The sequence below is a fragment of the Mya arenaria genome, chromosome 15 (assembly GCF_026914265.1).
Source record: "Mya arenaria isolate MELC-2E11 chromosome 15, ASM2691426v1".
NCBI classification, from domain to species: Eukaryota; Metazoa; Mollusca; class Bivalvia; order Myida; family Myidae; genus Mya; species Mya arenaria.
The window spans coordinates 11007669-11025499 of record NC_069136.1 but is presented as its reverse complement, the minus strand read 5'-3'; the positions used below and the strand labels follow the sequence as shown (position 1 = coordinate 11025499).

Genomic DNA, 17831 nt, shown 5'->3' with positions numbered 1-17831 from the left:
CTTACATTCAACCATGTTTCAGCTTAATGGCACTATGATCTAGGCCTAAAATTCAACCATGTTTCAGCTTAATGACACAATGATCTAAGCCTTACATTTAACCATGTTTCAGCTTAATGACACTATGATCTAGGCCTTACATTCAACCATGTTTCAGCTTAATGACACTATGATCTAGGCCTAAAATTCAACCATGTTTCAGCTTAATGACACAATGATCTAAGCCTTACATTCAACCATGTTTCAGCTTAATGACACTATGATCTAGGCCTTACATTCAACCATGTTTCAGCTTAATGACACAATGATCTAGGCCTTACATTCAACCATGTTTCAGCTTATTGACACTATGATCTAGGCCTAACATTCAACCATGTTTCAGCTTAATGACACAATGATCTAAGCCTTACATTTAACCATGTTTCAGCTTAATGAAACAATGATCTAGGCCTTACATTCGACCAAATTCCTGTTGTCGTCACAATAATAAAGGTCTAGCATTCAACCATATTTATGCTGAATATCACAATGATCTAGGCTTAGCATTCAACCATGTTTTTGATTATTGTCACAATGATCTAGGCCTATTACAAAACCACATTTCCGCTTAATGTAACATTGTTCTAGGCATAAGATTCAACCAAGTTTATGCTTTATGTCACTTTGATCTAGGCCTAACATTCAACCAAATTTCTGTTATTGTCACAATGATATAGGTATAGCATTTAACCATATTTCTTCTGAATATCACAATGATCTAGACCTAACAATCAACCATTTTTCTGCTTAATGGCACAATGATCTAGGCTTAACTGTCAGTCAACAAGACGTCACAATACATTTAGACAAATTATACGAATATATGCACATCCTTTCTCGTGGTCATGAACTCCTGGGCACGTTTGAATAAAGATCGTTGCTGATCTTAGTCGAAAATCTCAACTATCTTAGTGTCTTTTCCCCCTACACATACGTTCTTAATCCAGCATACAAAGGGAACACAAATCAATGATCTGGACATCTAGTGTCGCGGATTGTTCCTGAAAATCAGATATTGGACGATGTGATTTGGCTTTATTACACACCAACCAACCCACCAACCCTGCCGAGTGGACTCTTTTTGTCAGCGACCGCTACTTGGCACAAACCAAACAATATTTGTGTCGATATCTTTGAATATGTATAAAAGCATTGTTATCTTGTGACGTTGGATGTGTCTCGTTGAGTGTCTGTAAGACTTTGACCCCTGCGCCTCTCAACAACATCATGACTTATTTCATGGTTGCTTGGCACGACCCTGTAGTTTCAGTTACAGGTGGTTGCCAAGATCGACCTCTGTTTAAACAAAGCTGAAATTGCGGAAAATTTCCACCAGAATTAAGCGACTACCTGTCTTTAGCAGCCACCTGACCTTTTCCCAAAGGTGGTCACTTAATACAGGTTTGACTGTATGTTTATTTTTCATTTAGTTTTATATTATCCAACGCAGAATAGAACGTTTAATTTAAAAAAAAAGCAATTAGGAGTTTGTGTCATCTACTTTAACATTTCCTTTCAATGTGTGCATTTTCCACACTATAGTTATCGTGATAATTTTAAGGATGACTGTCAAGCACTCGAGAAGGTCTTAAATCTTCAAAAATAGTGGACTCTTGAATGCAATAGGTGCTAACGTATCATCTCTCATCAAGGGGTTTATGCAGATTATTCAGCGATTGTAAAAACGTCGCCCTGTACTTCGTCTAAAGAGAAGTTCTGTATGTTCAAGTGATTTGGGATAAATCTTGAAGATTCGTAAACAAATATTATCCCCTAACGTTTTCATGGAGGGGCTGGTCGTTTTGTCAGTGTTGCACTTAATTGGCAATGAACAAATTCATTCCAACATTTTGGAGGTACTACGTGTTTCATTGGATTTCCCTGATGACCATTGTATAGGACAACTCCACGAGTATTACCACTGCATTATGTCTTTTGGTATATGGTTAGATAATATTTCGATTTTGTAAGTGTATGTCTCAATGAAATTATCATTTTTCCAACGAATGACTTATTTTGTCCAACAATGATTAGTGGTCATCATTATATTTTGTATCATGAGAAGGCTGCATTTCGAGTTTTCCAATACTATTATTTCAGTATATCAGTGGTCAACCGATATTGATTTAATCAGGTAAAGCGGTAGATATAAACAGTGGCTGACTCATTTTGTGGCTAGTTAACACAATAGTATGTAGACCACTAAAACGTGTTTGTATGTACGGACACAAAAAATGGTTGTCAGGCGTCGCCTTAAACCATTTATTTCTCTAAGTACATACTAATAATCATTACTTGTGTTCCCCTTTTCATTATGTGGTAAACTGTTCAGATGGTCATGAAATTGCATGTGTAAGCTTCAATTTCATTTAATGTTTTATTCCTGTAGCTCATTTAAATAAGTTAAAGGATTATCTAAATGATTCATTGTGAATCCAAAGAAGTGTACAGCTTAATGAAAGCTTGTTGACATTACAGAGCAGGAGATAATGTTTATTTAACTTCCTTTAGCCAAAATATCTCATCGTTATAAACACAAAACAAATATGACTTTAACATGAATGAAAGAAAAAAAGAAAAACATAGAATTTATATCTTATTTACAAACAAGTTTCACAACACTAGCTGATCTAGGGAGGAGGGCAGTCTCGGCAACAAAAAAGGATTTAGATACGTCCTAAATGCACCATTACGCACTAGATACTGTCAACTTATTCTGGGATTCCCCCTACCAACACTTAAAGCCAAATGATGATGAATCAATTTTAACTCTGAGTGAGAGGCGCAAGTAAAAAGTTAACCCCACTAAGTCTCACCCGCCCCCTCTAGCGTCAATTCCTGGATCCGCCACCGTACACTATTGTGAAGAATAAAGATAAATTTAACAGTAAACGAAATACATAGAAAAGAGAAAATACCATCAATAACCTGAACATGAATATGAACAAGGTAAACGTAATATGACACTTGACCAATTCAGTTTCCATACCGACACAAACATTTTCGGTTCATTCATTAACAGTGTGGTCTGTTTTGGTATATTTCCGGTCAACCTTAATTTCGGTTGACCATAAATTTGGATTTGCAGTCAAGTATGTTACCACATGACCACAGATCTGCACCGTGATTCATACACAAAGCAAAAAATGGTTAAATAACTGTTAGGTGATTCCATCAATTATACAGGGTAGCTTCTAAGCATGGATTTGTATAAAAAAATACATTTTAGCTAATGGACTTAGTGATATTGTTTTTGATCCAATGTACCGCCTGATTAAGTCTTCCTGTCCGTTCCTATGGTGATAGTTATGGGATTCCACCACTCTTAGAACACCTTGACCAGATTTCCTCCCCTCCTATGTGATTCCACCACTCTTAGAACACCTTGACCAGTTTTCCTCCCCCTCCTATGTGATTCCCCCACTCTTAGAACACCTTGACCAGTTTTCCTCCCCTCCTATGTGATTCCCCCACTCTTAGAACACCTTGACCAGTTTTCCTCCCCTCCTATGTGATTCCACCACTCTTAGAACACCTTGACCAGTTTTCCTCCCCTCCTATGTGATTCCACCACTCTTAGAACACCTTGACCAGTTTTCCTCCCCTCCTATGTGATTCCACCACTCTTAGAACACCTTGACCAGTTTTCCTCCCCTCCTATGGGATTCCACCACTCTTAGAACACCTTGACCAGTTTTTCTCCCCTCCTATGGGATTCCACCACTCTTAGAACACCTTGACCAGTTTTCCTCCCCTATTACGTCAGTTTTGTGGATATTTCTGACAAACGAATCAGTAGTTTATTTGTTTATTCTAAAAGCAAGGCACAACATTATAATTGCATTGCCAATGCATAATATCAATTCGTACATATATAAATATATATCAATATATGGAACTATTTTCAATACAAAAAATAGTGTGAGGTTAAGGAATAAATAGGTGCAAAAACATATAATTTTCGCAAGGAAATGTACTTAAAGTACCCCCTTTGAAAATATGTGTTCTAGACTATCTATTTTTCAAGCTATATCTTATACACTAGTGGAATACAGATAATCAATAAGTTAGTGCTTATAAGAAGAGACAAAAACATTCCATTCGAAATGACCTAAATGAGACAAATTGAAAATAACACAAACTGGTTAAAATGTATCATACTACATGTAACCAAATAACACAATAGGTGTCATCAGTTGAATAATTAAAATACAATGACGGGAGTCATTATACATGTACTTCAAATCAAATACAATATTTTAGTCCAAATAAATGACCATACAAATGAAAGAATGTACAAACATGTTTGTGAATGATTAAATTAATGAATGACAATCAATTTACGTGTTCTAGTGGCACTCTTATTTCAAATTAATACATACACATGTACAACAAGCATGAATTTTGAGTGACCAGCCTTTAACTACGTTCTAGATAAGGTATTTATGGAAAAAATCATTACTTATAACAAGATTGTTACCGTGTATTTAAAAGCTGAGAATGCATAAATATTAAATGACTGGTGGGTCCTAATATTTGACATGGATCAGCTAACGTCTCTTATGGTAGAAAAATACTGCACTTTTCTTTCAAATTTAACACGGTATTCTTTATAAGAACCATTATTTACGATATTAATTCATCCTTTTCTGTAAATTAAACAATTGCATTAAGTGCTGGGAGTAAGAGAGCATCTTTAAATAAATTACAATAAAAGGAAAATAAATGCAGCCAATTTTAATGAATGACGAATAATCAGTAAGCACAATCACTTTATGTCGTCTACTTTGATAAGACCAAAATAACTGTGGTCACTAGAATAGTATCCAACATTGATCTCACTTATCTCCTGTATATACACAGCGTCCCCTTCAAGCAAGGGATACACTTTCATGGTCGAGCAGGTCTGATTGATGCCTGTTTTATTACCTATGGCACCACAAGTGTTTGTATTTAGAAAACATGATGCAATTTGGCTTAGTTGTCCTTTACTGACGTGGTAGACATTGTAGCCTTTGGCCGTTACGTTGATAAATGCCACCTGAAAGAAGAGAAGGACTGTTTTTGAATTGACTAAGTAACCCTGCTCTCGCCAAAATACCGCTGTACGCAAAACATTGTAACTGTTTAGTTTGGGCATAATTATACTTGCAAATGAGGCAATTCCGAAACCGATACTCCCTCCTCCCCCGCAGCACCCTCTAATTGGTTCTTAACATACCAACACCCTCGTATATCTATATCTTTGTATTTCTAAATGAAGCATTTGCGAGTTTTGGCATGTCACGGGGTTCTGTTTCTTTACAAGAGTAGGGATTCTTCCTGGGAGTGACCTTGGCCATTATAAGCTTACTTTTCGAGTATGAATTTGAGATTCAATACCCACCATTCAAACGATTTTAAATGCTGAAATTAACAACGAAACAAAAACCCATTTGAGAAAAAAACAACAGTTTTTCCTTGTCTGAAATTTTCCTCGTCTGAGTCAGGCTTACGTAAGAAAATGGCTCCCATAAAGCCAGATATAGCTATTCATACGCCGAAACGCATTAAACTATATTTAATTTAACAAATACATTAATTCTTATTTGTTTCCGACAAACAATGCAACATGTGATTAACTTCAAAACAGTATTGTGTTAACATATGTCCGGCCGATATGTTCGGTGAGTACCAACAATAAGTCGGACATATGCGATGACCTTGTCGAAAGATATGAGTTATATCTCAACTCCATGTTTCTTATTGTATATGTTCTTTAATTGAGGATTTCATGTATATTTTACACGGTTTTTCCTACTATTGCATTCTTCTCAAACCATCATAAGTAATATTTTGTTTGAGGTATGTCACAGAAATGGACTCCCATGAAGTCATAGCCACACAAAAGTACAAGCGCCAAATTGCATCATTTTTGTTTTCCTATCCGTTGGTACAACCAGTCGTTTTCTTTTTTTCGAAACACTTACTTTAGAGACACGCTTACAAATTGGTTTAACTACCCCACCTCCAGGGAGAATACTGACTTAACATTGACCGTGCGAAAGATGTTTCCCAAACATGACCATTTACGATTCTGAGATAGATGTGTATTTCTTTCTGTCTTGTAGCGTTGTGTCATTTGTTTGGTATTCATTTGGACTAAGTGTGCCTTTTGACAGAATCTCGATAATAGTTTATACAATTGTGCTTGTCCCTGTAGTTTAAAAAAAAATATGATAATTTCAAACAGTTATGTCTGGCCTGTACAGACTAAATGTACAGATTAATTCGGTTTAAGGCCGCTCCTGAATCATAAGATAATACTAGTAGCTCTAAATTCCATTACTGAATATTTCTGCCTATACATGTATATGCATTGATATATCAGGGTGAGGAATCTTGTGACTTCAAAGGGGTTCTCACATGGGTCAGCACGGATCACAACCGATGTAAACAAACAAGTGAGGGACGTTAATTTCTTAAAAACTCTTTTGACAGAAAAGATTAAAAAAGCAGAAAATAGCATAAGCGTTCTTTTCTTTCAAAGAAGTTATTTGGAAATTGACGTCACTAACTTGTGTGTTTGCATTGGTTGTGACGTGTGGTGGTCCCATGAGAGAACCCCTTTGAAACCACGTGATTCATCACCTTGTTTATTGTTTCAAAGGAATTACAACCACCTATTAAATGTTCAATGATTTAAATGATTATGAGTTATAGCAACCCATTTCATTAATGTACATTTAATGTTATGTTGTTCGGAAATAAACTTATATTCTATCCTATAAACAATAACGACATTGAAAAAATTCCTTCGTGCACTTGGCTGTTCCGATATTTGCTATATCATGGTTTTAAGCGTTCTCAATGTCATCTATTTTAATAAGACCGAAATTAGCCGTCCCCTCCTGATATTCAGTGCCATGGTTGTCCTTCATTTCTTTCACATAGACTTCACTGTTCTCCTCTAGTTCCACAATTTGCATGGTGAAACATGTTTCACTACTCTCAAAAGGAAAGCCAGTGACCTTGCACGTTCCCAGAACCTTTGTTCCCGTTTTGCTAACTCTATAGATATGGAAACCGTGTCGGGACTTTCCAAACAATTTCAGCTAAATGAAAAAGCAAGCGCTCAGTACAATTGTAAGGAAATAAAGATCTATGGTTTATTAATAGTTGTAATCAAAATATTTAAATCTCAAACAAAATTAGTTATCTTAAGCACAATTATGTTCATATTTTTTACCAAAATCATCATCATCATCATCATCATCATCATCATCATCATCATCATCATCATCTAACACGCCTCGGTTATTTTCCACCAAGATACAGATGAAATCAATTAAGACGGAATCTCGTCCTTTTTTAAGAAATTGATTGCGTTTTACATATCATGTGAAGAACCAAGGCTTCGCCATATATTTCGAAACTTTTTTTGTTGAATTACACAATTGTTTTTTATTTGAAAGTTTAGTCTCTATTATGTAAGAGCTAAAAAAATATTTGTTAAAAACAAGAGACCATTCATAAGTTAAACCCATGTGTTGTATGGTTATATCAGTGCCTATATGAAACTGAACTGATTTTCAAAATATGTATTAAAACATATATTGCCAAAACCGATATCAACTGTATGGTCAAGAGAGATATAACAAATATTGAAACATAAATGCAATATGTCCCTAAAAAGCCTTGGTTCTTATGCTGTATAAACTTGATTTCATCACACACCTGGGCATATATCAGATAGAATCCAGAGCTCGTAACCTTTATTCGGCCGTCTACGTTAACGTTGGTGACTGTAAAGCCACCGTCGTTTGAGGCTCCCATAGCTTTCCAAAGCCCTGACAATGCTACAAAATAAAACAATTATTAAAAACGTATTTATGTATGTTGTAGCAAACAATTGGTTGTTGCGATATTTTGATCGTCTATGCAAGAAAGGTCATAGTTGTTATTGTTGTTTTAATAATTCCTGTTACTGTATATTTTCAGATGATATTTACCAAGTTTAAATCAATGTCTCTAATACAATTATAAGCACCATACTGTAAGCATCACCACAGCCATTACCACCTCCACCACGACCTAGATCATCATCATCATCATCATCATCATCATCATCATCACCACCACCACCACCACCACCAATACAACCAGCACCACCAACACAACAACAACAACATAAAGCATCAGCAGCAGCAGTCAAGGCAGCCACAAAATAATCATCATCATTTATACTATCATTATCTTCATGATGATAATTATCGTCATCATAATCATTATCATCATCATCATCATCATCATCATCATAATCTTCAACATCATCTGAACTTTTCAAAAGGATTTTTCTTCAAGGCACACTGATCAATGTGAAACTGATATCAAATGAGACTAATATAAGTACAAAATACAACAAACGCGTTATATAAATATCAATAAATGTTTTTTATCACATACGCATAATCATATCCCTAAATAATGTTGATATTAATTATTTGGATGGAATTTAAGACAAGTCAAGAGCCATTGACGGTTTCCCATGAATCGAAATTTAAAATAAATGTTATGAACGGAATCACAATACATACTCCAGTAACATCCCTAGAAACGACTTTTGGAATGTTTGAGAATTTCCGCTACGATTTTCTTATTATTTCCCCAATTATATTCGCATTTTTGACTAAAAAACAGCAAATAAAAGCGTATGTAATAGAAAGGTTATCGTATTTGAATGAAGTTATATGCACTCGTTTTTGCGCCATATAATATTGCGTTCCGGATGTTGGCAATATTACTCCGCTCAAGAACTCCTGCATACTACACATATAAATACAATAGCCTATAAATACCCATTAATATTATAATAATATTTCTGTTATAATAACCTGTTTTGTCATCGCGTCTTTCTCTTAACGCATTTCCAGTTACCTGCACCCAGGAGAGACGGTTCTAAAACAGAAATCATGACGAAACGAAAATGTAGCGTCCTTGAGGCCGTACCATCGACGGCGAGAAAAACGGTCGTCAATTGCATGAACGGATGTTTCACTTGCTTTATTTAAAACGGCAGACTCCAACAAAGCTAACGGCAAAAAAAAAAAACAGACAATACTTTAAAAGAAATATACAGTTTTTAATTCTGAAAATAACAAAACTTAATCATTGGGTATAATTGCTAGAATCAATTTTTTCGAACAGGATAGAAAACACACACACACACACGCACGCACGCACGCACGCACGCACATCTACAGTACTCTATGAAAATATAAATCATTCACATATTGAATATGACTGTTAGTATCATGCCAACCATTGTTGTTGGTAATTGTTGCTTTACTTTCTAACAGTGGGACAACTACTGTAAATTTCTCAATGTCTTTTAACAGTGGTGGGTCATACTCCTTCATCTGATGAAAAATAAAATTATTTCGATTTCCCATAGAAACTGGACGAATAATTAAAACTAAAATACGAAAAAAAAAACGGAATCACATATTAATGTTATCTTTCAGATATTTAAGAACGTGTCCAACTTTAACAACCACATAAGACACGTTTCATTCAATGTCTTAATAATGTCAAAGATCTAACCACATTGACTCACTCATTCACTCCCTAGATTTGGTATTATGTGTAATCGTATATTTTTAACATGTACGAAATGCAGAAAATTCACCGGGAAATCCCCGTGTCTGTCCAGAAGGCGTTATATATAAATGAAGCAGTTTTGTCTTTTTATTAGTTACAGGGATTACTTCAACGTTGATGAAGGTTAAAAATGCTTAAATACATTTTGGTGATGTTGTAATCATTATTTATGTGATGCTTTGGTCAGTTAACAATAAAGACAACACGATCTAAATGATTGACAAACGTGTGCGAAACATTGAAAATACTGCTGACAATGGATAAAACTGTGATTTTAAAGTGTTTTAACAAGAAATGATATATGTGAAATGTAACTTGAAATTTGCTGTGGAAGCTTCGTTAATTTCTGTGTAGATCTAAAATAAAAGTATCTAGGCCGTACATTTATTGTTTTATATGTAGGTCACAAAATTAAATAAAATTTATATCAGGAAGTTTTGAAGCTGCGTTTTGATTGGCTGTCTAGATACCCAATCAGTGCACCCGTTATAGTGACACACTGCGGAGGTTTAAAATTGGTGCTTTGTATACAAATATAGATAGACTAGGTCAATATACATCGTACGTAGTATACAACGTTGTTAATTTCGTAGAAGTAGTACTGAATTATTGTTCAGGTCATATAGGCCGACATTTGTAATTATATTTTTAGTTTAAAATTGGCTTATGGTTTAATAGATATATAGTTCATATATCGCCTATTCAACAATGCTAGAGTTTCATTTATTTAATGAAACACTAATGAAACAACCTTTTCTCTTCATTATTTTGTTTAATGTCTAGTTAAAATACCAAACACTGTCAACTATGCATACCTAAGGGACCGTAATGATGTTAAACTACCCGTGTTAATAGGTTATGTTTACGTTATTACCAGTAGCCAAGTGACAGACATAATTCATGACCACTTAATCTTGAAGTAATCGACAAAGTTTGACCTGGTCGTGGTATATAATATTCGCTTATGAACTTTTCATTTTAAACTGTGTAAACCTAGATGACCCGAACCATTTTGCAAGCTAAATTAAGTGGAAATATAGGCCGAATTGTATATTGAACCCTGTTAGGTTTAACCTGAAACTCCTGAATACCAAAGTATTTATAATAAAACTAGTAGTGTAGCCTCTCCATATCAAGTACAAGCGTTCCCTTCATTTCACACTTGACTGGCAGAAATCTCAAAACCATCTCAATAATGAAGCAATAATAAAACAATAATGAACTGTCCAAAATACACTCATGTATATAAAGTGTTTCAGGTACACTCGCACTTAAATCAAAGTTTTGCTGTTTCAAATTGCAGATTCATTTCATTGCTATAAATTCATTTTGTGTAACTAGATTTTGCAAATCAACAATATATTTCAGAATCTTCACATTAAATACATAGAAGCGAGAGAGATTTCAATCGTGAAAGTGCTATCATTCAATGCTAAAATAATTTTAGTACTTAAACATCATTTTAGTATGATTAATGTACGAAATCTCTTTAAATGATAAAACTTCAATACAAGCATTCTCGTGTGGACGCGCGCCCAAATTCGTGTCAACAAAAGCCGCAATAAATGATTCAAACGAATTTTAATTTGAAAATGAAATGAACAATTCTATAACCATAGGATAAACCATTATTGATACCCAAGTAACTTAATCTCATAAGTTGTGACATAAACAGAGACGTATATATGAACAACTGCGACTTTGAAAATGGACGTTTGTCGCCTACCTTTTAATTAACTCATCAGACATTTTTTTTTAATTATTTGCAATGTATCTTAGGAGGCAATAGCCTCCTCTTACTTTTCACTTAGACTCAAATGAAGTTAAATCAATACTCCTGTCGAAAGTTAAACTAGACTCTGTAAATACAGTTGAAAATACATTTGTTAAGGTTATTTTTCAGTTCTATAGAATTAATATTAGTGTTATCAATGAGGTTAATCATGTTTGAATCCCACTATATTTTATTTCCGTTATTTTCAGTTTCCATGCAAGGATTTACGTATTATTATCTGAAAAATATACTGGATAAACCGCAATTAAACCACAACACAACACAAGGTTAAAATAGGTGACATTCATGTACTGTATGTTCTTATAATTGAAAACGTACTCCTTAAAGCTATGTGGCCATCATGTCCACGAGCGTATGATACATGTGGCCATCATGTCCACGAGCGTATGATACATGTGGTCATCATGTCCACGAGCGTATGATACATGTGGTCATCATGTCCACGAGCGTATGATACATGTGGTCATCATGTCCACGAGCGTATGATACATGTGGTCATCATGTCCACGAGCGTATGATACATGTGGCCATCATGTCCACGAGCGTATGATACATGTGGTCATCATGTCCACGAGCGTATGATACATGTGGTCATCATGTCCACGAGCGTATGATACATGTGGTCATCATGTCCACGAGCGTATGATACATGTGGCCATCATGTCCACGAGCGTATGATACATGTGGTCATCATGTCCACGAGCGTATGATACATGTGGTCATCATGTCCACGAGCGTATGATACATGTGGTCATCATGTCCACGAGCGTATGATACATGTGGTCATCATGTCCACGAGCGTATGATACATGTGGCCATCATGTCCACGAGCGTATGATACATGTGGTAAACTCATGAAATTTCGTAAATAATACAAACGAATACGCGAAATAGAATTTAAATTTTAATACCAATTTAAAGTAGCATTACATAATATACATAGAACTACAGGAAAACACCCAGTTGCCAAAAAAAACAAAAACAAATATGACATTGTTTTGCCAAATTATCGAACAAATTGACCGTATGACAGGGTCAACAATACTTTGTGGAGACTAACAGGGACAAGGCCAGTTGCCAAATTACAAACTATGTCATTATTGCCAATATATCACCAATATCGATACGCTCGTTTGCATATGGCCCCTACCACAGCAACTAACTTAAGGTATCAACGAAGTACCTTGTACTTTTTCTTCTTTGGTCTCCGTACCTTCTTTACTTTTTTCCCTTTTCTTTTAACTTTCTTGTTGTCGGTCGCATCTCTGCGAACCCGCCCTGATCCTATCCTTGCATCATTTCCAATTGTTGCAAAACCAAGCCCAGCCTACGATACAAATAACGCATAATAGTTTTTCGCATAAATAATGTAAGCATTATTCATGGAACAATTGTTCTTACAAATGTCTTCTATTTCTTTTTAATATACCAGTTCGGAAATTATTGAAGAAATAAATAAATATGTAGCATTTATACAATAGTGTGGTCACTTAATGCACATATTTTAATTGCATGTCAAATGTTATAATACATTTTTTTTCAAATGTTGACATTTATATAAATTTGCAAATCACACAATGAACACATGCATTTGCAAAAGCTATTCAAAAGAAATAATATACCACGTTGTATTTCAAAAGAAACATCTTCTCAAATTACATACATGTACAAAAAGTGACATTAGTATTCTTGTGAATGGGGATCAGTTTCTTTTCAAGGACAATGTTAAGTAGTCGATTGAAATGAACTTCAAAGCTTGAATATGGGTATGTATTGTCGGCTCACAATGAAACTAATCTGGTATTATTTTATTTTAGTTTAGGCACAATATAACTTACTCTTTCTTTTTCCGTTCCAATGTCATCTACGAGCACCTTGGACAAGGCCTTGTTACTATCATATTCGACCATCGTACGTACAAAAGTGTCATCTTCTATCTGTCTGCTTTTATTATTGATTAATTGTCTGATTTTGCGGAATCGCCTTTCCAGGGATGCAACTTTGTCGCGCAAATTCATGATCGTATCCGTCTGATCGTTTTCATGTCCACTGCATCTCTTAACGCGATGGTCATCGTGTAATGAGTAAACAATGACGCTTATTGCTGCCCCGATGACACTAATTAGTAAAACGACGAGGATGCATTTTAATGTCTTGCTTTTTCTTGTTCTTTTTCCATCACGACAATTTATACAGAAGTCATTGCCCGTCATCGACTCAATATCATGTACTTTTTCCATAATGCAAACAATTAGAACGATGAACAAGCTTGCAATTTACACTGTGTGCATTCGTTTATAATCCGTTATTTCAACAATGCATTTAATTAAATTAAACTGCAGCATCAACAGCTCAATATATAGACATTTTTTCCAATTAAAATCCAATTGTTAAACACATGCTATCATGCAATTATCGATGGTAAGAACAGACAACTATGTTTACCCAAGTTCATGATTACGTACCTCATGGACGTGTTAAACAGTGTATTTAAAGTAAGAGCTAAAAGTGTAATGTTAAAATAGTGCAAACGAAAGGTTAAGGCGTTCGGATGTTTACTTTTTTTTCCATGTTACCTTTTTCATTACATTTCATTGATGAACGAATTGCGCATATGCTAATACTGAAATGTTACTTGTTATTTTAGGTCAATTGATAAATTTGCATCGAGCATAAAAACACCACCAATCTCCTAAATTTGTATTCTCTGAGCGAAGATGAAAACAATGCATAGTCGGACCCAATCCTCCACCAATGGTTGCATTGTTGGACAAATACTATTCAACTTATCTTGCCGTTTTCAATTGTTATTTACCATTCATCTCGTATAGTACTTTTTTTATAACCTTGTTTCATTTTTAACAACGGATAACATTTCTACTCATAAACAACGAATAAAAACGCAAATTTGATTTTGTCTGTCAATGTCACACAATTGGTTGGGGATTTTGTCCGACTATGCAACAATTGGTGGGAGGATATTGTCCGCGAATGCAAGCATTGATGGGAATATTTTTTCCGACTAAGCAACAATTGAAAGGAAGATTTTGTTCGACCATGCAAAAATTGGTGAGAAGAATTTTTCTCACTATGCAATAATTTGTAGGTGTTTTTATCTGACTATGCAACAATAACGGAAGGATTTTGTCCTATTTTGCAACAAATAGTGGGAAGATTTTATCCGACGATGCAACAATTGCATGAAGGATTTTGTCCGACTAAGCTACATTTGGTTGGTGGGTTTTGTCCGACTATGCACCACTTTGTGGGAGGATTTTGTCCGACTATCCAAAAATTGTAGGAGGGTATGTCCGACTATGCAACAACTGGTGGGGGATTTTGTCCGACTATGCAACAACTGGTGGGGGATTATGCAACAACTGGTGGGGGATTTTGTCCGACTATGCAACAACTGGTGAGGGATTTTGTCCGACTATGCAACAACTGGTGGGGGATTTTGTCCGACTATGCAACAACTGGTGGGGGATTTTGTCCGACTATGCAACAATTGGTGGGAGGGTTTGTCCGACTGTGCAAAAATTGTAAGGTGTTTTATCCGACTATGCCACAACTGGTGAGAGGTTATGTTTGACTGTGCAACAATTGGTGGGAAGTTTTGTCAGACCATGCAACAATTTGTGGGAGGGTTTGTCCGACTATGCATCCATTGGTAGGAGGGTTTGTCCGACTATGCAAAAATTGGTGGGAGGGTTTGTCCGACTATGCAACTATTGGTGGGAGGGTTTGTCCGACTATGCCACTATTGGTGGGAGGGTTTGTCCGATTATGCCACTATTAGTGGGAGGGTTTGTCTGACTATGCAACTATTGGTGGGAGGGTTTGTCCGACTATGCAACTATTGGTGGGAGGGTTTGTCCGACTATGCAACGGATGTTGGGAGGTTTTGTCCGACTATGCAGCATTTGGTGGGAGGATTTGGTCCGACTTTGCAACCATTGGTGGGGAGTTTGTCCGACTATGCATCCATTGTTGGCAGGTTTTGTCCGATTATGCATCTATTGGTGGGAGGGTTTGTCCGACTATGCATCCATTGGTGGGAGGGTTTGTCCGACTATGCATCCATTGGTGGGAGGTTTTGTCCGACTATGCAACCATTGGTGGAAGTTTTGTCAGACCATGCAACAATTCGTGGGAGGGTTTGTCCGACTATGCATCCATTGATGGGAGGTTTTGTCCGACTATGCAACCATTGGTGGGAGGGTTTGTCCGACTATGCAAAAATTGGTGGGAGGTTTTGTCCGACTATGCAACTATTGGTGGGAGGGTTTGTCCGACTATGCAAAAATTTGTGGGAGATTTTGTCCGACTATGCAACGGATGTTGGGAGGTTTTGTCCGACTATGAAACAATTGGTTGGAGGATTGTGTCCGAGTATGCATCCATTGGTGGGAGGTTTTGTCCGACTATGCAACTATTGGTGTGAGGTTTTGTCCGACTATACAAAAATTGGTGGGAGGTTTTGTCCGACTATCCAACGATTGGTGGGAGGTTTTGTCCGACTATGCAACTATTCGTGGGAGGGTTTGTCCGACTATGCAAAAGTTTGTGGGAGATTTTGTCCGACAATGCAACGGATGTTGGGAGGTTTTGTCCGACTATGAAACAATTCGTGGGGGATCTTGTCCGACTATGCAACAATTCGTAGACTGATTTTGTCCGACTTTGCAACAATGGTTGTAGGATTGAGTCCGACTATACACATATTTGTGGGAGGATTTTGCATCAATTATTTGGAGGATTTCGTCCGAATTTGTAGCAAACAGTGGAGTGTTTTATGTCGGACTACACAACACTTATTGGGAGGTTTTGGCCAACTATGAGGTAATTGTAACTGTGTTTTAATTCGCCAATTCAAAAATTGTTGGGTATTTTTATCATGCTAACGCAACAATTGGTGGAATGATTTTGTCCGACTATGCAACAAATTTCGGGAGGATATTGTCCGACTATGCAATGATAGGCAGGAGGATTATGTTCGACAATGTCACAATTGGAAGGAGAAATTTGTCCGACTAGAAATAAATGGTGTGTGTTTGTCCGACAAAAAACCAATTTTGGTGGATATTGTCCGTCTAGACAACAATTGGTGGAGTGTTTCGTCTGACTATGCAACAGCTGGTGGGAGGTTATGTCCGACTATGCATAATTTGTTGGGAGGGTTTTACCGACTATGCAAAAATTGGTTGGGAGTTTTTGTCCGACTTTGCAACAATTGGTAGGAATATTTGTCACACTATTCAACAATGGTGGTAGGATTTCGTCCGATTGTACAACAATAGATGTAAGGACTAAGTAACAATTGGTTGGAGACTTTTGTCCGACTATGCAACAATTATTGGTACGATTTTTGTCCGACTTTCGAAAAATTGTTGGGAAATTTTTATTCGATTATGATTATACTGGTGGGGGAATATAGTCAGACTATACAACATTCAGAGGGGTGTTTCTATTCGACTGTGCATCAAATGGTTGGAGGATTCGTCCGACTATGAAACGATTTATATGAGGTTCTGTCCGACTATGCTTCCATAGGTGGGAGGTTTTGTCCGATTATGCAACAATTGGTAGGAGGTTTTGTCCGACTATGCCACTATTGGTGGGAGGTTTTGTCCGACTATGCAACAATTGATAGGAGGTTTTGTCCGAGTATGCCACTATTGTTGGAAGATTTTGTCCGACTATGCCACTATAAGTAGGGTTTTTTGTCCGACTATGTCCCTATTGGTGGGAGGTTTTGTCCGACTATGCAACAATCAGTAGGAGGTTTTGCCCGACTATGCCACTATTGGTGGGAGGTTTTGTCCGACTATGCAACGATTGGTGGGAGGTTTTGTCCGACTAGGTTTTGTCCGACTATGCCACTATTGGTGGGAGGTTTTGTCCGACTATGCAACAATTGTAGGAGGTTTTGTCCGACTATGCCACTATTGGTGGGAGGTTTAGTCCGACTATGCAATAACTGGTGTGAGGTTTCGTCTGACTATGCCACTGCTTGTGGGTGGTTTTGTCCGACTAGGCAATAATTGGTGGGAGGGCTCATTCAACTATGCAACTATTGATGGGAGGATTTGTTTGACTAGGCAACAATCGGTAGTGGTTTAAACAGCCAATTCAACCATTGATGGGGGATTTTGTCCACGAAAGCAATATTCTTTTGCTGCTGTGAAGTGGTTTTTGTTTTGTGTTGATTTTTTTTGTGTGGGGGAGGCGTGAGAGGCATCCGGATGATTTGATTTTGAACGTCATTGGCGTTTGTGATTGTTTTGGTTTGGGTAATGAGGATGATGAATAAGCTGGAAATGATGATATTTGTCAATTACTATATATCAAAGCATCC

The 17831-nt window shown here is 36.5% G+C and overlaps 1 protein-coding gene and 1 long non-coding RNA gene across 10 annotated transcripts in view; one reads left to right on the top strand and one right to left on the bottom strand.

Moving 5' to 3' along the window:
- Positions 1 to 15910, bottom strand: part of LOC128220431 (uncharacterized) — a 38819-nt gene extending 22909 nt beyond the window's left edge. Inside the window, exons 1-5 of one of the 6 annotated variants that reach the window (XM_052928816.1) lie at positions 13312 to 15910; positions 12657 to 12800; positions 8913 to 8976; positions 7756 to 7877; positions 2477 to 5080 (exon numbers count right to left, since the gene is read on the bottom strand). In XM_052928816.1, the coding sequence (XP_052784776.1) occupies positions 4808 to 5080; positions 7756 to 7877; positions 8913 to 8976; positions 12657 to 12800; positions 13312 to 13713 (1005 nt within the window). In that variant the 5' untranslated portion in view covers positions 13714 to 15910 and the 3' untranslated portion in view covers positions 2477 to 4807. Of the gene's footprint in view, positions 1 to 2476; positions 5081 to 6653; positions 7134 to 7755; positions 7878 to 8912; positions 8977 to 12656; positions 12801 to 13311 lie in introns of those variants that run through there. The other 5 variants (XM_052928818.1, XM_052928817.1, XM_052928812.1 and 2 more) reach the window with 5 other exon arrangements.
- Positions 1 to 17831, top strand: part of LOC128220433 (uncharacterized) — a 36075-nt gene that overhangs the window by 10105 nt on the left and 8139 nt on the right. The window lies entirely within an intron of this gene.